The sequence below is a fragment of the Bacillus rossius genome, assembly GCF_032445375.1.
Source record: "Bacillus rossius redtenbacheri isolate Brsri chromosome 4 unlocalized genomic scaffold, Brsri_v3 Brsri_v3_scf4_1, whole genome shotgun sequence".
Taxonomy (NCBI): Eukaryota; Metazoa; Arthropoda; class Insecta; order Phasmatodea; family Bacillidae; genus Bacillus; species Bacillus rossius.
In genome coordinates, this window is record NW_026962010.1 from 6,940,644 (window position 1) to 6,968,499 (window position 27,856).

Sequence of the window (27,856 nt, forward strand, 5' to 3'; positions counted from 1 at the left end):
GACTTAAATAAACATTTCAAGGCTATTCAAATATCTTACTTTGTCTCAATTGGTTTTAACAATAATCATTAAAATTATCAATGTCTGGTAGCAAGTTCAGTCTTTAAGCTTGAGATCTAAAAATTCTCAGACCACAGAGTTACAAATGACTCAATTGAACGACTTTAATTTAAAGCACAATTGGTGTCCTAAATGACAATATATATCTTCTTTTTCAATACAATATTAAAACTATATCATTTTTCAATTTCTAACACACAAAAATGTTGATTATTTTTAAATCATTCATTACAAAATATATGTTGTAAAAATGTCTATCACACAAAGCATTACTTCCATATTATACACCTATGTGCTTATTCCATAATGAATAGTCATGGTTAAAATATATGAAGAGTTTGACTTATTTTAATATCATGATGTATCATAAATTGGATGACAAAATCACAATTTCCATCAATATTCAGCATTTAAGGATATTCTTTAGAGAACAATCATTACTCGGTTTCAATTTTCTAACTGTGCTGTCATTGGCTCTCCACTCAAGTCAACGACCATAGAGAATACATGTGTCTTTAGTGTAGTGGATGTACTTGCTCACACTCTCAATATAATAAGTTGACAACTTCAACTACCATCAAAAATATTTTTTTCTAATGTATTGTTATATGGGATTGGATGTTCTAATAACTTGATTAATGCAAATTAACAATTATTTTACTCATTTATAATCCCTCAATAATAATTTTAAGGTACTTAACAGTAGTACAAAGCATATTTATGCAATTTGACACACATTTTAATGATAAATGTTACTAATGGCAATTCGCCACAGTTGTGTTACAATCAATTAAAAATGGCATTTTTAGCTTTGACATTACGTACAACGATAATATTGGTGAGCAGTTTCGCCACCTGCAAAACCGGTGCAATATCCGAGTGAGCCGGCGCCAAGAGGAGTGGAGTGGCGGGCAGTTGGGTCGAGTGCACCAGGTGGCTTGTGAGAGAGAGCCCAGCTCACGAGAGTGCAACCATCATGTCCACCCCCCACCCTTCTTTCATCCCTTTCCAGTGAACAGAGGGCATTCATTATAAAGGGGGTTGTCTGTAAAGTCGGTTTACAGACGATAATTTTACGTGATAACATCATAAGAAAACATTGATGAAAAATTGCATACTTTTTAATTTTCAAATATTAATTACAGTTTTTGCAAATTTAATTTAAATAATTTGTTTAAATATAATCACAAACAACTAGTTAAAAAGCTCGCCTTAACCTGTTTGATATTATAGAAGATTCTCTCGCAGGGTGGTTGGCCGGTTGCACGCTCGGCTCAGGCGGAATGTGACAATTTTTTGTGTGTGCAGCCGGCGTTCATCGATTTATAAGATGTTATCACGTCAAAAACTAAAAGAGATTTATAACTTTTGCCCCAACCGGTATGTGATGGCAATAATATATTGCGCACAGTTAAAGACTATTTTTAAAGGAACTATTAAGAATATCTAATTTTAAGTTTTTCTGGTTATGCATTTTAAGAATATTTTCATTTTGCAAAAATATAAGTAATTAATATGTTTTTCTTGTACCATATAGTTTACTCATTAACCAACCATTTCCCTTGCTACTGTCATATGGCGAGTTTTAAAAATAATGTCATATGTAGGATAGAAGACCTCAAACACAGAATGCTAAGCAACAAAGTAAAAGCGATATGAAACAAAAAAAAAACTGTGAAACTTTCTGAAGGAAAACAGAGATGGAAGCACAATTGGCTATGATGCGATCATCATATGGCATGTTCTTAGGCCGTGAGAGATACAAAATCTCAAACTTGAACCAAAATGGAATGATTAGGTCCCAACTTCACTTCTGTGAGCTGTGCTCCACAGTTGTGCCGCGTGGCAGGCATCGTGACCGGTGTCCGTGCGTGGCGTGGCGGCACGGCTGCCGTTCCTCTGCCACACGGCAGGCGTTCTGTCGGGAGACACCGACCGCCAGCTGTCGTCACCGTCGTTCACTGAACACGATCCAGTTCTGTTTGGCGTCACGGACAACCTACAAACAACACAACCAATGTTACATTTCAGACATTTCAACTGGCTATTTCATGCATTAGCAAAGTATTCTGAATACACCAATCCATCACTTAGCACGACTAATGTGTTCCTAAAAATGTTTGTGTTATTCGAAATCACGAATTCTGAAGCATAAATAGAAAGGCTAATTAACTTAATGTGTTCCAAAATGTGTAGGGAAATATTCTTTATGTAATATAAATGCGTAGAATAACACTCAATGATAAATATGTCACACTATTTATCTTTATAAGCCTACCATCAAATACTTAGTATGACAAATACGACACAGCATAATGAGAGATATGTGGTTATGCTGGTTGGCTTGCCCACCCAGGGGTGACTTTCAACACTCGCGTATCTTTCCACAAACTTTCTCATCCTTTACTGGCAGTAAAACCGATATCACTGTCTGGATATTTTCATTTTAATATTACAAAAATTAAATTCCTTATTAACATATCACCACTTGGTTCACAGCAAACCTATCAGCACCGTGATTTTTTTTTTCATTGCACCGTTCATTTAACAATCTTTTCCACGTGAATCATCTGTTCACTTCTGTTCTGGTGTCTAATGTAAAATATATTCCCGCTATTACAACTAACAGCATCAGACATACAAGCGTTTGATAGTCTTTATTTTGTACGATTGTACACACAGTTGACTTGCTTAAAATTAAAGTAAGACCAACATAAGTGTGGCCTTCATGACAGTCTGCATGCCGTAAAACTTCTAGTTTTGTCTCAAATACTTAAACACACTGCATTACTCTCTCACTTGGAAGCCATGATTCCAACTCCAGGTGCTTGCGCACGTACAGTTACCGGCAGACAAATGAGCAGACGTTGTTTGTGCGTATGAGTTCCCTGCCACTGGCTAGACTGAAGTTCATCCTTCAACACGGCCTGGTCTGTGGTTGGACTCATGTTTGTACAACAGTCGATAACGTAGTCAGACCTGCGTGTCCATTTCTTCCCACCTCGTGTAGCTACCTGTATGCCACGGCACATCTCTTCCCCCCTCGTGTAGCTACCTGTATGCCACGGCACATCTCTTCCCACCTCGTGTAGCTACCTGTATGCCACGGCACATCTCTTCCCACCTCGTGTAGCTACCTGTATGCCACGGCACATCTCTTCCCCCCTCGTGTAGCTACCTGTATGCCACGGCACATCTCTTCCCCCCTCGTGTAGCTACCTGTATGCCACGGCACATCTCTTCCCACCTCGTGTAGCTACCTGTATGCCACGGCACATCTCTTCCCACCTCGTGTAGCTACCTGTATGCCACGGCACATCTCTTCCCACCTCGTGTAGCTACCTGTATGCCACGGCACATCTCTTCCCACCTCGTGTAGCTACCTGTATGCCACGGCACATCTCTTCCCACCTCGTGTAGCTACCTGTATGCCACGGCACATCTCTTCCCACCTCGTGTAGCTACCTGTATGCCACGGCACATCTCTTCCCACCTCGTGTAGCTACCTGTATGCCACGGCACATCTCTTCCCACCTCGTGTAGCTACCTGTATGCCACGGCACATCTCTTCCCACCTCGTGTAGCTACCTGTATGCCACGGCACATCTCTTCCCACCTCGTGTAGCTACCTGTATGCCACGGCACATCTCTTCCCACCTCGTGTAGCTACCTGTATGCCACGGCACATCTCTTCCCACCTCGTGTAGCTACCTGTATGCCACGGCACATCTCTTCCCACCTCGTGTAGCTACCTGTATGCCACGGCACATCTCTTCCCACCTCGTGTAGCTACCTGTATGCCACGGCACATCTCTTCCCACCTCGTGTAGCTACCTGTATGCCACGGCACATCTCTTCCCACCTCGTGTAGCTACCTGTATGCCACGGCACATCTCTTCCCCCCTCGTGTAGCTACCCGTATGCCACGGCACATCTCTTCCCCCCTCGTGTAGCTACCCGTATGCCACGGCACATCTCTTCCCCCCTCGTGTAGCTACCCGTATGCCACGCACATCTCTTCCCACCTCGTGTAGCTATACGTATGCCACGGCACATCTCTTCCCACCTCGTGTAGCTATACGTATGCCACGGCACATCTCTTCCCACCTCGTGTAGCTACCCGTATGCCACGGCACATCTCTTCCCACCTCGTGTAGCTACCCGTATGCCACGGCACATCTATTCCCACCTCGTGTAGCTACCCGTATGCCACGGCACATCTCTTCCCACCTCGTGTAGCTACCCGTATGCCACGGCACATCTCTTCCCCCCTCGTGTAGCTACCCGTATGCCACGGCACATCTCTTCCCACCTCGTGTAGCTACCCGTATGCCACGGCACATCTCTTCCCACCTCGTGTAGCTACCCGTATGCCACGGCACATCTCTTCCCACCTCGTGTAGCTACCTGTATGCCACGGCACATCTCTTCCCACCTCGTGTAGCTACCTGTATGCCACGGCACATCTCTTCCCACCTCGTGTAGCTACCTGTATGCCACGGCACATCTCTTCCCACCTCGTGTAGCTACCTGTATGCCACGGCACATCTCTTCCCACCTCGTGTAGCTACCTGTATGCCACGGCACATCTCTTCCCACCTCGTGTAGCTACCTGTATGCCACGGCACATCTCTTCCCACCTCGTGTAGCTACCTGTATGCCACGGCACATCTCTTCCCACCTCGTGTAGCTACCTGTATGCCACGGCACATCTCTTCCCACCTCGTGTAGCTACCTGTATGCCACGGCACATCTCTTCCCACCTCGTGTAGCTACCTGTATGCCACGGCACATCTCTTCCCACCTCGTGTAGCTACCTGTATGCCACGGCACATCTCTTCCCCCCTCGTGTAGCTACCTGTATGCCACGGCACATCTCTTCCCACCTCGTGTAGCTACCTGTATGCCACGGCACATCTCTTCCCACCTCGTGTAGCTACCTGTATGCCACGGCACATCTCTTCCCACCTCGTGTAGCTACCTGTATGCCACGGCACATCTCTTCCCACCTCGTGTAGCTACCTGTATGCCACGGCACATCTCTTCCCACCTCGTGTAGCTACCTGTATGCCACGGCACATCTCTTCCCCCCTCGTGTAGCTACCTGTATGCCACGGCACATCTCTTCCCCCCTCGTGTAGCTACCTGTATGCCACGGCACATCTCTTCCCACCTCGTGTAGCTACCCGTATGCCACGGCACATCTCTTCCCACCTCGTGTAGCTACCCGTATGCCACGGCACATCTCTTCCCACCTCGTGTAGCTACCCGTATGCCACGGCACATCTCTTCCCCCCTCGTGTAGCTACCCGTATGCCACGGCACATCTCTTCCCACCTCGTGTAGCTACCCGTATGCCACGGCACATCTCTTCCCACCTCGTGTAGCTACCCGTATGCCACGGCACATCTCTTCCCACCTCGTGTAGCTACCCGTATGCCACGGCACATCTCTTCCCACCTCGTGTAGCTACCCGTATGCCACGGCACATCTCTTCCCACCTCGTGTAGCTACCCGTATGCCACGGCACATCTCTTCCCCCCTCGTGTAGCTACCCGTATGCCACGGCACATCTCTTCCCACCTCGTGTAGCTACCCGTATGCCACGGCACATCTCTTCCCACCTCGTGTAGCTACCTGTATGCCACGGCACATCTCTTCCCCCCTCGTGTAGCTACCTGTATGCCACGGCACATCTCTTCCCCCCTCGTGTAGCTACCTGTATGCCACGGCACATCTCTTCCCCCCTCGTGTAGCTACCTGTATGCCACGGCACATCTCTTCCCACCTCGTGTAGCTACCTGTATGCCACGGCACATCTCTTCCCACCTCGTGTAGCTACCTGTATGCCACGGCACATCTCTTCCCACCTCGTGTAGCTACCTGTATGCCACGGCACATCTCTTCCCACCTCGTGTAGCTACCTGTATGCCACGGCACATCTATTCCCACCTCGTGTAGCTACCTGTATGCCACGGCACATCTCTTCCCCCCTCGTGTAGCTACCTGTATGCCACGGCACATCTCTTCCCACCTCGTGTAGCTACCTGTATGCCACGGCACATCTCTTCCCACCTCGTGTAGCTACCTGTATGCCACGGCACATCTCTTCCCCCCTCGTGTAGCTACCTGTATGCCACGGCACATCTCTTCCCACCTCGTGTAGCTACCTGTATGCCACGGCACATCTCTTCCCACCTCGTGTAGCTACCTGTATGCCACGGCACATCTCTTCCCACCTCGTGTAGCTACCTGTATGCCACGGCACATCTCTTCCCACCTCGTGTAGCTACCTGTATGCCACGGCACATCTCTTCCCACCTCGTGTAGCTACCTGTATGCCACGGCACATCTCTTCCCACCTCGTGTAGCTACCTGTATGCCACGGCACATCTCTTCCCACCTCGTGTAGCTACCTGTATGCCACGGCACATCTCTTCCCACCTCGTGTAGCTACCTGTATGCCACGGCACATCTCTTCCCACCTCGTGTAGCTACCTGTATGCCACGGCACATCTCTTCCCACCTCGTGTAGCTACCTGTATGCCACGGCACATCTCTTCCCACCTCGTGTAGCTACCTGTATGCCACGGCACATCTCTTCCCACCTCGTGTAGCTACCTGTATGCCACGGCACATCTCTTCCCACCTCGTGTAGCTACCTGTATGCCACGGCACATCTCTTCCCACCTCGTGTAGCTACCTGTATGCCACGGCACATCTCTTCCCACCTCGTGTAGCTACCTGTATGCCACGGCACATCTCTTCCCACCTCGTGTAGCTACCTGTATGCCACGGCACATCTCTTCCCACCTCGTGTAGCTACCTGTATGCCACGGCACATCTCTTCCCACCTCGTGTAGCTACCTGTATGCCACGGCACATCTCTTCCCACCTCGTGTAGCTACCTGTATGCCACGGCACATCTCTTCCCACCTCGTGTAGCTACCTGTATGCCACGGAACATCTCTTCCCACCTCGTGTAGCTACCTGTATGCCACGGCACATCTGTTGTTTACCGAGTTGTAGCAGACTTTGTGGCGTCATGCCCGGCTTTTTTTTGTCTGTGGCGATTTATTGCTAAATGAAATTTACAAAAGTGCTATTCAAGACTAGGGCAGTAAAATTAACATCATGCTAAATGAATTCGCATAATTTGAAGACATTGTAGCGTTTAGGTCCGCTACATTCGAACTGCGCGCGTCATCGCGGGCCTCCGGCACTTCGCTCCCCTCATCCTTCTCCCTCCTTTTCTCCCCCTCCTAGTGTTTGTTCAATTTGTACTCGTTTCCCCCACCCTTTCAATATGCGCATGCGCGCGCTGCGGCGCGAGTTTATAAAATTGCGCCGCATGCGCGCGCTGCGGCGCGAGTTTATAAAATCTGCTGCAGACATGATGAGGGTCTTCTTCTACTGGTAGCCTTTGTGAGGCTTGGTTGTCAGCAGTAGCTGACCAGTTGTTAATTTCACTAGCATGTAGTCCGAGAGCTTCGACTTAGTCTTCGTGCGTGTGCGACCTCAGGGGAGAAATGTAAGTTGAATCGAGTCGTCAGTGAGGCGGTGGCCCTCACCCTAATGTAGAATCAGTATTGTTTAAATTTGTTCTGTCTAAATTCCTTTTCGGCCGCCACCATCAAAAATTGTTTGGATTTCTGCTTTAATGTAAATTTAACTTAACCTTCGCTTCCGTTTTTCTGTTTCTATCTGTCTCCCCTTGAGACGTCGTCGCACGTATTTGTTTGGTACTGCTTTTTAAAGAATAATGTAACTTCTTTCTTTTGTGTACCTGCACTTTGCAGTAGTTTTGTAAATGTAACTTTTTTTGTAATATAACTTCAGACAAGGAAATTATGTCCCTTTTTGACGATCGTTGATTGGATCACTGTGTAGCCGGCTTACCCATGCAAATTATAATTGTCAACTAACTCGTTTTGTCAGAAATGTTAACGTAATATTTATTTTGAATTAATATTGAATTTGAATAAAATGTCTGTGTACCTGAAACCTTTAACCTTGATTACCCAACTGCTCCAATCACATAATCCGCAGTCCTAGCCAGGCTCTGGTCTTCCTTCAATCTCTAATAGGCCCCTACCTATTACAACTGCGCAACTCTGCTGCAGGACTGTGTGTATAGAATAATATTCCAGATTTAATGAAAAGATATTTTTTTCTAATTTGTAACTTCTCCCACGTCTTGATAGTTGTGAACCGCGTGCGGTTCTTGATTTTCTGAGTGCCGCGGCACGTTTAGCTGGTTTAAAGTTGGTCAGTGAGGCGGAGTTTTTGAAAGCTCTCCTGAGCCTGTGTGGGCCGGCATTTTTGCTACTGCTCACTGACGTCATGAATCAGAATCAGACCTTCGCACAGTTCAAGACGTCTGTGCTACAGTTTGCCTGTCCGCCTCGTGTGCTAGAAACGTGTGAACGTGAACTTGTATTCAGGTTTCAGAGGCCTGAGGAGCCCTTGTTGCAATTCATTAATTCTGTTGCGGCCTTTGCTGAGGTACTGGAGTTGAACCTCCCTGAGGCAGAATTAACGCAAACTATTGTTAGCAACGTGTCTCCGCTGGTCTTACAGCATAGCGCCATGCTTAGCCCTCCCTCCAATCTGAGTACTCTCCGTAAGTGGAGCGCAGAAGTGGAAAATAGATTGCTAACTGTCAAAAAATACCACGAGGATTTTCACTCAAAGGCCTCGCCAGGTAGTTTTGTTCCTGTTTCTCATTTTAATTCTAATTCTAAATTCAATTCTCCTAAATGCAATTCTCCTAATGTTCAGGTTACGTCTCAAGTCAACACCGTACCCGCTCGCGCGGTGCGCGCATCGCGGCCCGTTGAGTGTGCGGCTAGTGTAAGTGATCCCTCTGTCAGGGCGAGTTTTGCCGCCGGCAGACGTTATGAGTCGGCTAATGCGCCCGGCCCGTCCTCCAACCGTCCCAGGTGTGCCAACTGCTGTACTTACGGCCACGCTGTGTCTGAGTGCACGCAGCCCGCTGTGAGCCGTGAGCAGCGAACATGCTTTCGTTGCAAGCGCACTGGGCATTACAGAAATAATTGTCCGGGAAACGGGCCTTGACCGGGCGTGCGAGTGGTCGCCACGGTCGTCGCTTGAGGAAAGCCGCTCATTACTCGTACAATAATTTTGTACACGTTCGTCTGTTTGGAAATAATATTCCGGCCTTAATTGATTCCGGTGCTACCCGTTCCTTGATTAGTTCCGAATTGTTCGATGCATGTTGCATCAAACATCCGTATTTGTTAAGCCGTGTTTGTACCGGCTCTGACGTGAAAATTTGTGTAGCCAACGGCGTAATTGTTACGTCAGACGTAGAAGTTGAAATGCACATTAAGATCGCGGGTTTTTCTTGGAACTGGCACTTTAATGTTGTTCCCGGGTTATGTAACCCGCTTATTCTAGGTTTAGATTTTCTGGGAAAGACGCGATGTTTGTTAGACGTCGCGAACCAGGAACTGGTTTTTGGTTTTCATCCTGAACGTAAAATTAAACTTATTCATCATGACTCCGCTCCTATCGTCATGTCGTGCGCCGACAAGTCTGACGTCATTAGTAGGGACGCGGTCATTGCTGACGTCATGAACAGGTATTCTGACGTAATTAACAACCGGATAGGCAGGTGTGACGTCATGCCCTATAAATTTTATTTAAAGGACACGACTCCTGTTAAGGCTAAAGGACATAAAATTTCTCCTCCTAAATTGCAAAAGTTGAAAAACATTATCGATAGACTCCTAGAAGCAGGAGTTATTGCTCCGTCTGTTTCCGATTTCTGTTCGCCTTCCTTTTTAGTCCCTAAAAAGGAAGCGGGGGAATTCCGGCTGGTACACAATTACAAGGAACTGAATGACAAAATTAAGGAGGACAGCTACGAGTTGCCGACCGTAGAGAGCGCCCTTCAACATTTAGGGAAAGCCGCAACATTTTCCATCATTGATCTAAATGCTAGTTTCCACCAATGTTTGTTGCATCCTGACTGTCGTAAATATACTGCATTTTCTACCCCGTGGGGGCAATTTCAATTTAATCGTGTGCCTATGGGTGTGTCTTTTGGTAGCCAGGCTATGAGCCGAGTGCTAGATCATATTCTAGGCGACTTAAAATTTAAATCAGTCTTCAATTACATCGACGATATTATCGTCTACAGTGATAACCTGCAACAGCACAAACAACATTTGTGTCAGGTGTATGATCGTCTCAGAGCCGCTAACTTGACAGTTAATCCCGACAAAATTCATCTGGGAAAAGATTACGTAAAATTTTTAGGCTACATTATTTCACAAGGCAAACTCATAATGGATCCCGATAAAGTTTCCCCCATCGTAAACTTTCCTCCTCCTAGGAATGTCAGAGGAGTTCAGAGATTTCTCGGCATGACGGGATATTATTCTCGTTTCATCCCCGATTACGCCGCAGTATGTGGTCCGCTTAATAATTTACGTAAAAAGAATGTTGTTTTTGAGTGGGGCGACGCTCAACGGAAGGCCTTTGACAGTCTTAAGGCCTTAATCTCTTCCCCCCCTGTCTTGGTTCTACCTGATTTTCAACGCAGGTTCGCCCTCCAGGTAGATGCATCAAGCATCGCGGTAGGTGCTGTATTAGGGCATATTGAAAACGATAGGTTGCGCCCTATTGCCTATGCCAGTAGAACACTTACTGACGGGGAACGACGTCTGGGTACCTATGAAAAGGAGGCCTTAGCATGTCTGTTTGGCATCGAGAAATTCGCGTCATATCTCGATTGTCACGAGTTCGATCTTTTCACGGACAATCAAGCGCTTAGTTGGCTGTTTAACCATCCGAATCAGCTCGGTAAACTAGGGCGCTGGGTGTTAAGACTGTCCCGCTTCAAATTCAAACTGCATCATATTAAGGGTAGTGACAACGTTGTGGCAGATGCGCTTTCGCGAATGTTTTCGCCCGATGAATTTGCGACTTGTGTTTCGTCCGCGGATGAAACACAGCCGATATGTGCAGCTGTTTGCATAATATTTCCGGAATCATTTCTTAGCATTCGTCAGTGTCAACAGGAGGATCCTTTGTGTGTTCAAATCAGGAAGGATTTGAGTGCTGGTAAAGCCGTGCCTTATGTTGAGGAACAGGGTGTTGTTTATTATACCGGGACAACTGGTAGACAAAGGAAGGCTGTTGTTCCTGCATCCCTACGCCCTATGGTTCTAAAGTATTTTCACGATTCCTTATTGGGTGCACATTTGGGCATCGACAAAACGTTCAGTCGAATTAGTGCACATTTAGCTTGGCCTGAATTGCAAGCTGATGTACAAAAACACGTGCGAACTTGTTGAGATTGTCAAGTCTCGAAACCGCCGCAGTGTGCCAAAGTCGGCTTGTATTATGCTTATGCTCCTGTTGCCCCCTGGCATGTGCTTCACATTGACATTTTTGGTCCCTTAACACATTCTAAAAAAGGTAACAATTGTATTTTGGTTATTCTGGACATTTTTTCGAAATTTGTGTTGCTAATCCCCTTAAAGAACATGAAAGCAAACAGTATTGTTCAAGCCTTAAGAGATCAGGTATGGAAATTTTTTGGTGCTCCAGCCATGATCACGTGTGATAACGCACGTTATTTCCGCTCTGTACTGTTCAAAGACATGTGTTTTCAATGGGCCATTAAGCCTATTTACAGTAGTCCTTACTGTCCCCAGGGAAACCAATCAGAGCGTGTTAATAAAGTACTTAAGAGCATTCTCACTGCTTTCTACAGGGAAGATCAGTCGCTATGGGACAGCGATCTTGATTTTATAAACGTAGGCCTTAATTCAGCTGTGCATTCCGCTACCCGGTTCCCACCTTCAATTCCGTTTCTAGGTAGGGAGCTTACCCACCCTCTCCTTAACCTGTGGGGACTGCCGCCCCTGGAGGCTGCCTCGGATGACGAGTCACTGGAGGCCGTCCTGGATAGTGTGGCATGCAATCTCACGAAGGCTCGTCAAGCTGTTGCAAATTCATATAATGCTTCCCGGAGGCCTCATGATTTTTCTGTTGGACAGTTGGTCCTGGTAAAGAATTTTGTACTGCCTAAGAAGGCTGATAAGATTAATGTTAAATTAATCCCACCATTTGTGGGACCCTTCATAATAGACAGATTCCTTGGTGAGAACACTGTCTTGATGCACAGTGCGTCTGGATCTAAAAAATTTAGAAAGGCCCATGTGTGGCAATTGAAAAAGTTTAATACTTAATTAAAGGGTTTGCTGTTTTGGCGTGCGCGTCTGGTTTTGTGTTCTTTTTTTTCAGTTTGGTTTAGTTATCGTTCCTCCCCCTTCCTTCCACGTCGCGGATGCCGGTGCCCTCAAGAGGATCTGCGCAGCTACGGACCTGAGGCTCCTCCGCCTGCCCGCTCCGTCGTGGTCACTGGTGCCCGCCCGCTATTCGCTGCATCTACGAGGCCGCCCGCCTCTTTCGCTGTCCGAGTCCGTGGATGCGTCCATGCGACTCCGTCATTTGGAGTTCCGCATCAGCATGCTGCTGTGCGGCTCTTATCTGGCTCGCCCCGAGGCGCTCTGAGTCGCCGCGGTTGATGGATGCTGTTCCTCGGTGAGCGAGCGGCCGGCTGCTCTGCCGTGCTGGTGTGCCGGCGTGCGGGCGTGAGACTTCGTCCCGCCAGCCTGGAGCCGTGATGCATGCCGCATGCGAGCCTGCATGATGCACACGATGACACCTAGAAGCCCTCGTCCCCTGTGAGCATGCAACCTGCTCGACAAGGGAGCGAGGTGAAGAGTCGACCCTGCCAGGCGCCATCGGCGTCAGCTGTTGCGGGGACGCCTGCTTCGGTTACGTCCGGAATTGCGTCTGTCTGTCGACGAACGAGCTTGAGAGCTCGTTGCTACAATTTGAAACAAAAATGAACTTTCCTGGGACGTCCCTCAAGATCAAGATAAGTCTTCAGCGCTGAAGATGCTCCCTTTGGTCGTTGTACTAGACCTATGTAATCCTTCAAGAATCTTTGGCCATTATATATGGCGTGTAAACTTTGTATGTTTAGACTTAGACTGACAGTTGAAATTGTGTTCGTTATGAAAATAAACATTATCATTACATTACAGTAACATTATGAAGATGGAGAAGATGGAAAAGGGCGGCGGGTACCGTGGTTTAAGGGCAGGGGAGTTGTAGCGTTTAGGTCCGCTACATTCGAACTGCGCGCGTCATCGCGGGCCTCCGGCACTTCGCTCCCCTCATCCTTCTCCCTCCTTTTCTCCCCCTCCTAGTGTTTGTTCAATTTTTACTCGTTTCCCCCACCCTTTCAATATGCGCATGCGCGCGCTGCGGCGCGAGTTTATAAAATCTGCTGCAGACATGATGAGGGTCTTCTTCTACTGGTAGCCTTTGTGAGGCTTGGTTGTCAGCAGTAGCTGACCAGTTGTTAATTTCACTAGCATGTAGTCCGAGAGCTTCGACTTAGTCTTTGTGCGTGTGCGACCTCAGGGGAGAAATGTAAGTTGAATCGAGTCGTCAGTGAGGCGGTGGCCCTCACCCTAATGTAGAATCAGTATTGTTTAAATTTGTTCTGTCTAAATTCCTTTTCGGCCGACACCATCAAAAATTGTTTGGATTTCTGCTTTAATGTAAATTTAACTTAACCTTCGCTTCCGTTTTTCTGTTTATATCTGTCTCCCCTTGAGACGTCGTTGCACGTATTTGTTTGGTACTGCTTTTTAAAGAATAATGTAACTTCTTTCTTTCGTGTACCTGCACTTTGCAGTAGTTTTGTAAATGTAACTTTTTTTGTAATATAACTTCAGACAAGGAAATTATGTCCCTTTTTGACGATCGTTGATTGGATCACTGTGTAGCCGGCTTACCCATGCAAATTATAATTGTCAACTAACTCGTTTTGTCAGAAATGTTAACGTAATATTTATTTTGAATTAATATTGAATTTGAATAAAATGTCTGTGTACCTGAAACCTTTAACCTTGATTACCCAACTGCTCCAATCACATAATCCGCAGTCCTAGCCAGGCTCTGGTCTTCCTTCAATCCCTAATAGGCCCCTACCTATTACAACATGCTAAGTGAAGGATTAGTGTACTGTAAGAATTAAATTTCTAAGACTTGAGTGTTTTTAGCAAAGATGTACATGCCTGTCAACCACCCATGTAACTACACTACTACATGAACAGCACTAGTACACACAATCTGCACAAACTACACACTACTCGTCAGACAATAGATATTCAGATGTTGTGAAAATTAAGGAAAAAAGGTTGATAAATTGTTAGTGTAAGTGACTGCATCTTTGGAATTAAGTAAGAACAAATTCATAATTTTGACATTTTTAATATTGAATAATAAAAAAGCAGTTACTTAAATTTTCTTCTACACAGAATTTTATTTAAAACACACACTCATTCAGAAGAAACAATAATATCCCAGATTAAAAAAATACCTTAGAAAATTAAATGCTGTCTACTGTTATGCTTTGAATTCCTTGCTTTAATAACAGACAAATTTTCTTAGTCCATTCTGCTGCGACACAAAGAGCATTAAAAGTTGCCCAAAAGTTCGTAAATATTACTTGTACTTTTTATGCCCTCTACATTACACTCAGGATGTGTCAGTTTCAAATATTATTGACAGAACCAGACACCAGTATTCATGATTTTAAGAACAGTGAATTATTAGATACTTTTATGTTTGATGGCCCTCATGTATTTTTTTTTTTACTTATTACTTGCGTAACAATATCCAAATAACAAATAAAACATTAAAATTAGTACAGTTCACTCAAATAAAGGGTTAATTAATCTTAGTGTGCCTCAGGGGTCGATCCTGGGACCATTATTATTTTTGATTTATATAAATGATCTTCCTTCTTTTATAACTGATCAGTCTGAAGTAATTTTATTTGCAGATGACACTAGCATATTGTGTCATAACATTAAAAATCAAGAATTAATTCAAACATTAAATAGTGTATGTGATAAATTAAATCAATGGTTTAATGCTAATAATCTTACTCTAAATATTGATAAAACAAGTATCTTAAAATTTCACTTACATAAACAGTCTAACCCTGTAGTTCAATTGAATTATAGTGATACTAAAATTACAGAAGCAAATAGTGTTAAATTTTTAGGCTTGCATGTAAACAATACCTTGTGTGGCAAGGAACATATAGTTAAAATGATACATAAACTATGTTCAGCTTGTTTCGCACTTCAATCGTTATCAGCAACTGTATCTGTTTTTTATTTAAAACAAATATATTTTTCGTTTTTTCATTCTGTAATGTCATATGGGATCATTTTTTGGGCATCATCACCCTATGCTAATGATGTTTTTTTACTACAAAAAAAATTATTAGAATAATGTCTAATGTTAATCACTATGATTCTTGTAGACCATTGTTTAAGAATCTAAGGATACTTACTATGATGTGTCAGTATATATACTCATTAATTAATTTTGTAGTTAAAAATAATGATAGTTTTGATAATAACAGTGCAATACACACTTATGACACCAGAAATAAATCCGACTTGCATGTGCCAAGTAATAATACATCAAGGTATCAAAAAGGTGCACTGTACTCTGGCATAAAACTTTTCAATGCACTCCCTCATAAACTAAAAGCAATCTCCCATTGCAACCCAAGACTATTTAAAGTTCTACTCAAAAACTATTTATTAGAAAATTCATTTTATACATTAAATGAATATTATAATAATGTTTAGAATAACTTATGATGATTTGTTTGTATATTGATATATTTATATTTTTGTTTTAATTAGTACTAATTTAATGTGATATTATGATTTAATTAATTTGATTGTTTGTATTGTTCATTTTTGTTGACTTTATTGACATGTTCTATATTCTTTTAAGAATCTGTTGAACGAATTTTGGAAATAAAAAAAAAAAGTTAAAAACTCACCTAGAGGCAGGTACAATTCTTTTGCCATTAGTAGAAAATGATGTAGTCGTTCACCTACGTCACGAAAAAAAAAATTTCATACTCATAAAGAAGAAACAATTGTTCAAGCCGCATGAATGCACAGGTATTGTAACGAAAATTAAAAAATTCGATATCTCCTATAGTATTTGGAATTTCTTATCTCCGCCGGGTTTAATGACAAGAGGAAGTTAAAGAGCACAGAATAAAAGTATTTTCGGATTTTTCGAATTTTTTTTAACCAATACCACCCAACTATGAAAATTAAAACATTCAATATCTCCTAAAGTATTTGGAATTTCTTATCTCCCGGGTTTAATGAAAATAGGAAGTGAAAGTGCATATAAGTAATAAAAGTATTTTCGGATTTTTAACATTTTTTTTTTGCAAATACCGCTACTCTACATATTTACCCAGGTTCTACTTCAGGATTACCATCTTGAATTAAAACAAGTGACTTACCTGTCATTTGAAGATGCAACTCTTGAATTCTGAACCAAGCATGCATTTTTCTTAACTACTCTCGTGCCAGTCATTATCTTCTCAAGATGGTCAATATTCCTTTCTACATCTAGCATTAGTCTGTGTTTAGAAGTTTCTGTAGTTGTGTAGTGGTACGCTGTTAAGCACAAAAGACCAGCACAGACGTACACCAGGGAACTCCTCACGAACCCCACATTTACATGCAGCGACACCGACCACAAACCACACTCCACGCACACAGCAGCCAAATGCAATGACAACAGGACCCATTTGGCTTCTTCGAGCTCCGGCAAGACAGTCAGAAGCAGTATCACCACGGTACCACAAATATAAAATATCGCCATTTCCAGCCACGTCGTTTTGTGGACGAGCCATTGCTGCAAGGCAGTCAGCCCGGCAAAGGTTTCTACGAGGATTCCGTAGCTGCCCGACGTCGACTTAGAAAAGTTGTCCACTGTTTGCTTGGTTTTTGACTGCAGTTCTATCAAACGCTCGTCCAAACGGCTAGTCGTCTTCACCATCTGCATTTGTTCCGAGATGCTCATCTTCTGCAGTTGCAAGGAAATCTTTTGCTTTTGCAGTGCTTCCACGATCATCTTCTTTGCCTTCGTCGTGCTTGCCAAGAGGCTTCTAAAGTTAGTTTCAGTGTCTTCTTGCCAAATTTGAATCTCAAGAAAACGACAAAGACTATCTACGTGCGTGAAGAAATCGGTGAACGTGTTGTAATCCCGGGTGGACATATTTTTAATACACACATTTCTCTCTTCCTCAATTAATTTATCACATCCATATGCCTCTTCACCAGACATCACCAAAAAACAATCGGCGAACCTCAAAGCCAAATATTTCTGAGATTCCATGTTCAACTTATCACACCTGGTCTGAAAACTCCGCATGGAATTCGTCCAACAAGTACCAAAACTCGGCGACTTGGTTGCTTTGATAGAGGTACCCAAACCACTGATCATTTCCATGTCATTTGTAAATCCTGTAGAGAGAACAATTCCCAAGAGAATAATGGTGCGAAACATTCTTGTAACACGTCTAAAACAACGTAAAAATCACAAATATAACACTAGAAATGACTTCACCACTTCTGTTACGAACAGCCCGCCTACCTAGCGCCGAGGAAAATAAAATGAAATCGAAAAGAATCAGTACAGCCACAATATGCACACATCGTCGCCATGACACTTTCAATGTTGTAAAAACATTATCCCAAGGTATAAATATTAATATTAATAAGACAAAAATATACAATTCAAATATTAATCAAAGTGAAAATATTTAATAATTATTAAATCAAAACAAGTATTAAAACTTAAAATTAACTCAATTAGATATACCTTATTCCAGGAAATGATAGGAAATTATTATTTAATATTCTAGCATCAAGATCACATGCCATGGTTTCCTCATCTGTCAATCATAAGACACAATGCAACAATTTTATAATTGCATTCTGAGCCTAAATAACAAATATAAATAAATCAATAAGTAAACAACGAGAACGAAGATAAAGCTCAAAGCTACATTTATAAATGAATAAATACCTACCTTATTTATAAAGAAATGTTTATCTTCAAAAAACTGCAAATATCATTCCAAGAATAGGCCGGACATGAGCCAAATACCAAATGTAAGCTGTAACCTTCCTTAATAACATGTACTAGTCAGAATATTTGTTTGCCCTGACACTTTTAATGCTAACTGACATCGTACCTCCACTTTATTTAAACAAAAACCCGGGTCACAGTACTGTCCGTGGCACAACATTCCGGCCATGGCAATTGTAGTGCCACCACTCGTCACCAGATGGCAGTTGTTCATATGAACAGACAATGTGACGTCGTCCGGCCGAAGGCCACCCTAAAGCCCGACTTGCAACAACCAGTATCCGACCCCGCTAACGGAACGCGCCCCTAGCCATGGCCCACCCGAGTCAGACGAGCGCCGCGGGACTTAGGTATTATCAACGCCCTTAACGTAATCGGCAAAACAAACAGAGTCATGTACACAGTAAATTCACTAAACTTTAATGAACCCGCCACTTTGAATTAACAACACCGTGCGACGAAGGAGTGCCCGGGCCACTCACGTGTAGTTTTTTACTAAAACAGCTGTGAGTGCTCCCCTTGCGGCCTTCAGCCTGAATTAAATAGTGTAATATGTGACATAACTCAAACCGCCCCAAATTAGCATTTATCATTCGCCACTGGAGTAGTTATCATGCAACAAACAGTCTCCAGTGTGACTCTTATAATTCAAGCTTATTTTATACAAATTTATTAAATGTCATTTCTAAAACATATGTGTGTGTGTGTGTGTGTGTGTGTGTGTGTGTGTGTAAAGTTAATCATTAAGTTTTATTGTGTGAATTTAGAGCCACTCGCTTTTTGTTATTAATATAATTTTTTACGAATAACGGAACTTTAGAAACTCTGGCGTGACAGAGAGCTCACCCCTCCCCTCGCGCCAGGGCCAGATGCCAGTACAGCGCGACTCGCGGACCGGAACAGACGCACATCCCACGGGGAGCCATCATCTCTTTGTCTTCATCGAACTTCAATCTGGTAACTATAGTCAGACCCCGAAACCTTTTTTAACTACTCCCCGTGTGCGCCCGGTCCTTTTCCGGTCTAGGGCCTAACCCAGCCGCATCAACTTAACACCCCCCACACCACGCATTACATGGGACCGTGCAATATATGGTATGGGCCGACTCCCGCCACCACAGACTTTTAATTAATCGCCAAGTGCACAGGCACTGGCTACATCCAATCGTAGACGTGTTCTTAATTTAATAGCGAGCCGCGGTCCACACAGGTGGGCCCGCATGTCGCCATTTACCAATTACGGGATTAGCCGACTCTAATCAAACACTCTCCCTCAACCGCGACTGGCGCGAGGACGTAACGTTAGTGACGGCGCGTCAGAGCGCCTAGTGTATAATTGACAGTGTACTTTATGTAGGGAAATCATGTGAATGTAATTGCAAGTGTAATTTGCCAACGTAATTAAAAGTCCACTCCGCACACTCCGCGCGCGATGTCTGAACGACAGTGCAAACTGTGTACGTTATTTCTGAACCTCACCAATCCAGCTAGGGATCAGCGTCCTATGCTGTGTAGGGCCAGTGGGGCAACAGGCATTAGGGATCCCTAGCATCATCACCACCACCGCTGTTCCTAGTGGGCCATGCAGGGGCTTTCGGACCTCACGACCCACCTCGTGGCTAACCACCGAGTTAGCCTGGCGCCCTCCCGGACACGTTTCCCCGCAAAAGAACAGCCTTCCCGCTAGGAACACCGCTGAGTCTCGAACACGAGAACCCAGGCGACAGCAAATGTTATATTAAGACATGTAAAAAAAAAGAAAATTGCCTAGTCAGCATCTCCGCCCAAATAATAGTAAAATAGGACGACCCTCACTGGGAATATAATCCACTAATTCCACTCTCTCTTTTACAGGTTCTAGCAGACAACAGCCAGGGGGCTAGCTACAGCGATACTGTCTTAGCCTAACTTTGACTGAGCTATGTTGGAACGCAATAGTTCGGTCCCTAAAGTGGTCAGAAGTTTACTTATCCATGTAATTTATTTTACTGTTTCACCAACACGACCACACGATTATGTGCCTGCGTGAGTGTCGGCCTGAACTACCTGTTACATGCACTAATTGGCTAACTACCCATGCATGTTCTGTGTTCCCAGGAGTTCGTAAGAGCGGCTCGCACAGCTTTACACTACACGCCACACCCTAGTTTAACTAGGTCACTTGAAATTACAGCACACAGACAAGCCTCTAATGCACACCAACACGACACTACATCATGCCAGTTAGCCGATCTAACTGGTGGGGAGCTTCACTCCCCCGCCGAATTAGGTACACGTAACTTTTATAGCATTACACAACCTACCAGCGCACACACAGGCCTGTGGCCAAACTTATCCCACAAGACACGCACCCCCGCCGTCGATTCAAATGATTCTTCACCAGTGTGGGGTGCACCTGATTTACTATGCACTTAGCGAGTTATAGAAACTTCGGTTTGTGGCCTCGCCCTCGCTTACTGCCCCGGATGGCAATATGATAAATCGGCGGCCTAGACAGCTCTCCTCTCTCCCAGCCAATCTGGGAGAATAAACACCAACACAGTAAACAGTGGTATTATTGGCCTACCTTTCTCTCTCTCTTTCCCCTCTGCTAGTGACTTCTAGTGAGACTGCGGGCTTTCCTTCTCTCTCTCTCATTCTCCCTCTCTCTTGCACCCATCCGCTAGCGACTCTTTGTGAGACCGTGGGCAATACTCTGCTAGCGACTCTTCGTGAGACAGCGGGCATTCCTCTCTCCTATTTCAACCTTTCCGCTAGCGACTCTTCATGAGACCGCGGGCATCCCTCTCTTCTACTCCCAAACTTTTCACTAGCGACTCCTTGCGAGACCGCAGGCACCTTCCTTGTCAGCATGTCCTCGGTCAACTGCACTGGGCCGAACGGTCCACTCCCGCCTCAGAGTGTGAGGCTGCTCTACCCAAGAGCTGGCGCCGGGCAAACAACATGACGACCGAGCGAGGTCCACCCCGTATCCACATCTTCACAAGAGACGAGGCTGCGACATTGCTAACAACAACACCGCATACCCTTTCTTTTTCTAAGGCAATAGACTCACCTATCGATTACAAGGGTCAAACTAAAATTGTATTGTGGAATTCAGCCCGTAAAATAAATATACATCTAACAACTATGATATATTTAATACAATGTTTTGACGTCGTACCGACCATGGCCTTTAAGCCCGTGCTCCGCACCGCCAGTACCGTATCCCGTTTTCGGAGCACGCCCCTTGCCCAGCCGGATTGAGTCAGGCGAGCGTCCCGGGCGTGACCCCAATAGACAACAAATCTTATTAAAAGTCACCGCGGCCACTGGCCTTAATTAAAATGTCCGTGACTAGGATCGTGTCAGATTAGAAGAAATCCAACTATTACAGCTCACAGTGAGACAATATGTTGATAAATACAGTCGCCAACTTGATGTCACATTTTAAATAATTAAATACATTAAAACTATTGTTAAGCCTTAAGCACCCAATTACCAGGTGCTACATTTTAATTGGGCACCTGGAACATGTTTTAACTGGTAATATAGTAAATTAAATTAATATATGTTTTTTGACGCCGACTCACAAAGAAGAGAAAGTTTCTCTTCCTTGCGAGGCGGCCATGTCCGGAGTCTCTAACCACTCCGCGCCGGGAACAGACGTGTGTCCGTGGGCAGCATCCAAGTTTCTTTCATTTTATTACTTTTTATTCTGTACTAAATCTTTAAATTTAAAACCTTTTGTTAATTCACCGCTGCCCACGTCGACTCGGCGCGTATTTTGCGGAGCCGGGCCTATCCCGACCGTCTTAAGTGTGATACCGCGATACGTATCGTAGCACAAAACGTACGGTACTGGCCGACTCCAGCGAAAGTGTTTTTATTTAAGGACGCCGTGCATATGCCTGCCGGCTGCACACACGTAAGTGTTTCGCCGAATTTAGGAGCCCGCTCATAGAGCACCCCCTGCACCCGTTAATGTTCGGCGCTGGCCGTCTCCAGCGAGCATCGACCCGCGTCCCGCGAGACTGCCGCGGTAACCATTAATGTCGAGTAGCGTTGTTTTTTCTGTGTTAATCGTGTAACGGCTAGACGTCGCCAAGTGTTGGTGAGAGTGTTTTGTAGCGGGACTAGATTAAAGGTAATTCTCACCAACTCGTGTATGCTAATTTTCCGGAGTCTCCCGTCCCCCACACGGCCGAGCGGCCTTCACAGTCAAGAGAGAACCATTCAGGGTAGATTCAAGCCGTGTACCTGGCGGGGCACGCGGGGGCAGAGTACCCACGACCCAACATCAACGGCCTAGCAGTCCGCTAGCCTGGCGCCCCTCCGGACAAGAGCACCGCGATGCCCGTAGCACCCGTCAGGTACCCCCCGGGCCTTTCACATAGGTCGGGTGACGGCAGTTTAAAGCTACATTATACAACTACATAAAAACATGTTTTATGCACATCAAGTACACACCTTATTTATAAAAAATATATTATATTTACATCACTACAGAAATCATTACATGTTGACGCCAACCATTAGTGCTCCTCGAATCAACACAGACCACTATGGCGCATCGCCGCCTCGCCCCGAGCTTGTGCGAAATGAACGCGCCTGGGTGCAGGGTGGTGCAACGCCTCGAACATAAGCTGCCCTGCCTAATCGACTGTCACCCGCGCGAAAGTCGACCACGGGGGTACTGTTAGGTGACCTGATTACCTGGACTTTGAAATTAACATTCAGCACTCTTAAAAACAATATTAATTGAGTAATGGCTATGTTTAAATATTATTTGTAATTCAGGACTTTAGCGCGATCAGGTGGCGTGCATGGCCCGGGATTACTTTTGCACACAACACGTTTTCGCGGGAGCGAGGCTGGGGAGTCGTGCGGAAGTCACAGCCATCGCCAGTTAATCACTGCCCTCCAAGGAGACGAGTCGCGAGTCGCCCGCGGAGCCTCTTGACCTCCGCCCTTGCCATCTCTACCGGAATTGCATGAGTTTTCAGCCCATCAGAAACGTGTCCTGTAGAGCGCGGCTCCCAGTAAGCGGGTCATGCACGACGCAGCGCATGTATAGCGTGCCTGACAATAAATAACTTTAAATTGAGCTTCCAAGTATTTGTTACAACGCCCGTAGCATAGCGTCCCTGGTGGCTAAAACAGCCGGGGGTAACTCTGACGGAACGACCCTTACTGCCTGCCGGCCACGTGGCGACGTCACGACCTGAGTCAAGAGTCTCGGCTACGCACTAGCACGTAGTTATTATTGCTAGTTGGCGCCCAAAAGCAACTCCACACCCTCAACATCACCTCGGCAGAAGGCAGAAGGCGTCAATGTACAGGCCAAACATGGGCCATATATTTATCAAAGGCAATCTGTAACATTGATGCATGTTACACTGTCTCCCTGGTTGGTTGTGATGTAGAGCACAAGGGTGTTCAGGGGTCAGCATCGGCTATAAGGCTGGAGACAGTGGCACATTGATGGTTGGATCGTAATTTACGAAATTGAACTCACAGATGTTAAGATTCAGGACCGGTTTTAAGACCCCCGGCTAAAGTTCCGGCTAAAATTTAACCGCAGGCTAGCTCTTATTTCGGTTTTATGACTTCCTGTTAACGTCTACCTTCCAGTTAAAGTCCCGGCTAACCTAGCGGGTGGATGAACCGGCCGCTAGCTGCTTAACCGGAGGCTAAGCAACAGAAAATAAAATGGCGATGTATCAGGCGAGGTTAGTTGTTAGTGATGATGACTATTTGAGGAATTCTATTGAATATTTGCAGGATGCGATGGAATAATTTATTACTAAATGTAAAATGCTTCGCTTTCGTCAAAGTTTTATTAAAAATTACATGGCATGAAAGTGTAGTCACGCTTTTCTATTCTCGTCGAGTCGTGTATTATTATTTGACTTTAATTGATCACGAAGTACATAAACGTATGCTATGTATATAAACTTAAAAATTCCTGCTTAAGAATATGTGTAAATAAGTGAATTTTAAAATTGCAAAACGAGGGTTATTATTACCGGTAGGTACCTATAAAATGCGTGTTTTCGTGGAAGTTGTGTCTGTGAATTTTTATTCGTAATACAGTGGACATATGCCGGGAATGAAATGCACTTCATACGACTTCAGACGTGGTTATAATTCAATGAATACAATTGAATGTGAAAATAAATGTTACCCAATTATCCCTTCCCTATCTTACAAACCATTAGGTACTTATTATCTACCTGCCACGCAAGTGCAAAACGAAAACAGCACTGGAATTATTCTGTTTACCGTATCCAAGTTTATCCCTTGATCCTATCGGCATGACCCTTTATATGTTGGTCTTGTTTTACATTATACTTGCTGTTTTAATTTAGAATGTTGAAAAATCCTGTACACAACACAAAATACCTAACATATCACGATGCAAACAAATTATGTCAGGTCTTGTAAAAATATATTTCTTTCGTATACATTTTACAATCATAATTATTTCCCCAGTGAATATATCTAGGATCTCTCGACCTACTAAATTAAAACAGCAAGCATCATATACCACAAACTAATTCCATCAGGATCGGATTAATTTGGATACGTGATACGAAACTATTAGTACAAAAATGAAACCTACACAGGTGAAATGAAAATCGACAAGTATTTTCCCGAAACGGGGTCTATATTATTTGATTATGAAATAAATTTATGAAAGAAATAAGTGTTCTCTAGCAAAAATGTCATCCCTATTTATTTGTTGGTATAGAATTACTTCGTTAGTTTTGGCTTAATATATAACCTAACAAAATTATGAGTTCCAATACAAGAGTAAAGTTGAAAACACACGGTTTTGAATCGTAAATTGTAATTTTATGGTTTAATACAAAGCAGGTTTGACGTCAAAGTAATTTTTGGTTAATTTAATTATATCTGTTGCAAGATAAAGTTCGCGGCATATTTCTTTATTGCAGCTGTAAATATTCCGAATCACAATACAAACAAACAGCTGACTAACATTCTACCAGAAAAAATAACTGTCTTGCAACAAAAGTTACCAAATTCTGTTTTATTTCATTACCAACACACCCATTATTACACCACACGCTTCGTCAGGTTCCGGTTAGCCAACCGCAGGCTAAGTATGGGTCATAATACACCCCTCGTTCGTTAACCGGAGTCTAGCCTTACCTTGAGGCTAGCTAACCTGAGGATTTAGCCGGAGGTCATAATATCGGCCCTCAGTGTTTATTCTTACACAAACTCTGTATATTTTGCTGTCATTGGCCTGGCGTTGTTTACTTTGGGAATCGTAGAATCGTCATTATGTACCGGGGATTCTGAACACTCGCAGTAATTCGGATCGCATGAACATTGTGGGTATCCAGAACACTAAGCCATGGCAGACGTTGACGAATGTTAAGTTCATGATGACACGCGACAGGTGCGTGCATACAAATACATTAAAGAGTCCTAAAAATATTGTCAAGCACCTACACTCGATAGACATTGACAGATGTTAAGCGCATGATATCATGTGGCATGTATGGTCCTTATAAATATGTAAAAAAAAGTCCTAAAATTAACTTGTGAAACACAATTGAGTGGTGCGATCAGTAGACGAGGGAAAGTCCAGTTTACTCATGGAAAGTTCGGCAATACTTGATGCTATGAAGTGCATTGCAAAGTCCCAGTTAATGAGGGTTTGAATAGTTTGGTTATACTGAAGCTCAGAGGTGGTCATGTGCAAGCGAAAGAAGATAAAGCCTCGCGGCTAATCCACTTTAGATGATGGCTGGTCCACACATATGGCTCACGTTAAAACACAAGAATTATATAAAATTAAAAACTAGTCCCAAAGGCACACAATATTATGAATCAAACGTTTAGCAGTAACTAGCCGAGTCGAAGGAGGCTGGCTACTGCCTCGCGGCAGCATCGCGAACTTCCTCGGTGCGGGCCGCGCGAGGGGTGCGTTCCGCCAGCGGGATTCGGTGCTGACGGGGTGGGGACCGAGCTTTACTGCCGCAGGAGGTACATCAGTACTTCAGAAAAATAAAACTACACCACTTAGTTGCACGATGGTGCTGCATTCTATAGGATTTTTGGCATATAAAATATACCTATGGTTACCGAACATCTGTTAGAATGCATTCAAATTATTTTTTAGCTTTGTGCAGTGCCCAGTTTATTAAAACTGCTGATTTTTTGTTAACTAACAGGTATTATGTTTGAACATGTTCTGGAATATGGTCTGCGAGTTAGGTTACAGTTGTATCTCAACAAGGTAGAGATTATTCGTTACCTTCATAGGCGTGCGCACGGTAGGTGCCACAGGTGCCTTGGCACCACCATTAGGGTTAAAGTTATTTTATTTTTTACAAACAAAAATAATACATACTTACAAAAAACCGCAGTATTTCCAAAAAAAAAAAAAATATGTTTTCCATCGTGTCGAGTTACAGATATGTGCTCATAACACTATCAGTATATCAATTATCAATCGAACCAACTAGTATACACACGGAAACAAGCCGGGTGCAATTACTTGTGTTGTACACGCGGGCCGTGGCTACGAAACTTCTGAAATGTAAATACTTCTCCTAGTTCTCCTCGAATTACATAAAATGCGCGCTCGGTGTCCACTGTTCACTCCACTCGGCAGGCGCACGGAATAATAGCCGCCGTCCGCCAGCTAGCACTATTGTGTAGTGTTTACTCTTACTGTTTACTCATCAGTTTACTGTTATAATGAGTACACGAGTACAGCCTGTGTTTGTTACGTGGATCACTCATTAATTAATTATCATTTTATTTTCACTAGTTGACAGTTGTTATAGTTCGTTAATTGCTGTATATATATGTCTGTATTATTTATAAATGGGTGATTAAAATTGAAAAGCCGGATCCCGAAAAGGATTACTCGATGACTTATATGCAGTCCCCGAAAAAAACATTTTTGTTGTATTCCAAAAGTTAAAACTTTTGCCTACTCTTATGTGTGTATTTTTATTATTTTAATATTTTACATTGCAGTGTGCTGAGGCGCACTGCTTCCGTCATATCTTATTAATTACATGATGTCTTTTTTTTGTTTTCTTTCACCTGTGAGTGCGCCGTCCCTTGAGCGGAGTATTACCCCTCCTTTTCTCCTTCCAGTGTTGACGTCAACGTGTCCCCTCTCTAGGCGCTTGTGGTGCGCGGAAGGATTTTGCTTGTCGCTTGTAACTATGCATGTGTGTGTTCTTACGCCGGACTAATTTCCTTAGAGTATAAAGGGGCTGGGCGCGCTCGCCTCGTTCTTAGATAGTACATAGTTCTAGTGCGAATAGTTTGTCGCGGGTGGTGCGTCCGGTTACCGGTCATGGGTGGGTGAGTGTTGGTGTGTAGTGGCTTGAATTCCCCTTCGCTTACGTTTGGCCGCCACGTTCAAAATTCTAAATTTTTTCTTTTTTCATTTATACTAGTTTTTGTCCTCGGCGCCGCCCATGGCCGGGAATCCGGCCCGCTCCCGTCTTAGGAAGATATGTACATTTTGCACTATCGGGTTTCCTTCTGTTGCGTCTCTCGTATACTTAACGTAGAACGTACCTCGCTTCCTTATATTGTCTGCTTAGGCTCACTATGAAAATGTGCGCGATGAGCCCAACCCCTGAAGAAACGCTGTTCCAATATATACGTGCCGTCGTCCGGGGTCTCGGGCTCGAGTCCCGGTGTGGCTCCTAGTGGGAAAAGGCGGTTCTTGATCTGTGTTGTCCGGGTGGGCGCCAGACTAGCTCGTTTCTAGTCGTGA

General features: G+C 44.2%; 1 protein-coding gene across 1 annotated transcript; it reads right to left on the bottom strand.

Annotated features, from left to right (window-relative positions):
- Positions 1-1,163: 1,163 nt before the first annotated feature.
- On the bottom strand, positions 1,164-17,687 carry LOC134541574 (uncharacterized). Its single transcript, XM_063385089.1, has 2 exons — positions 16,463-17,687; positions 1,164-2,059 (listed from the first exon to the last, which is right to left on the bottom strand). The coding sequence occupies exons 1-2, from the start codon at positions 17,512-17,514 to the stop codon at positions 1,855-1,857; spliced, it is 1,257 nt and encodes a 418-aa protein (XP_063241159.1). The 5' UTR covers positions 17,515-17,687; the 3' UTR covers positions 1,164-1,854.
- Positions 17,688-27,856: the final 10,169 nt, after the last annotated feature.

What these genes read in the sequence shown, in the direction of transcription:
- LOC134541574 (XM_063385089.1), bottom strand. Translation starts at nt 17,514, where the DNA reads ATGTTTCGCACCATTATTCTCTTGGGAATTGTTCTCTCTACAGGATTT. An exon ending in GTTGCATCTTCAAATGACAG is followed by an intron (nt 2,060 to 16,462) that starts GTAAGTCACTTG and finishes TGTTGTTTGTAG; the next exon opens with GTTGTCCGTGACGCCAAACA.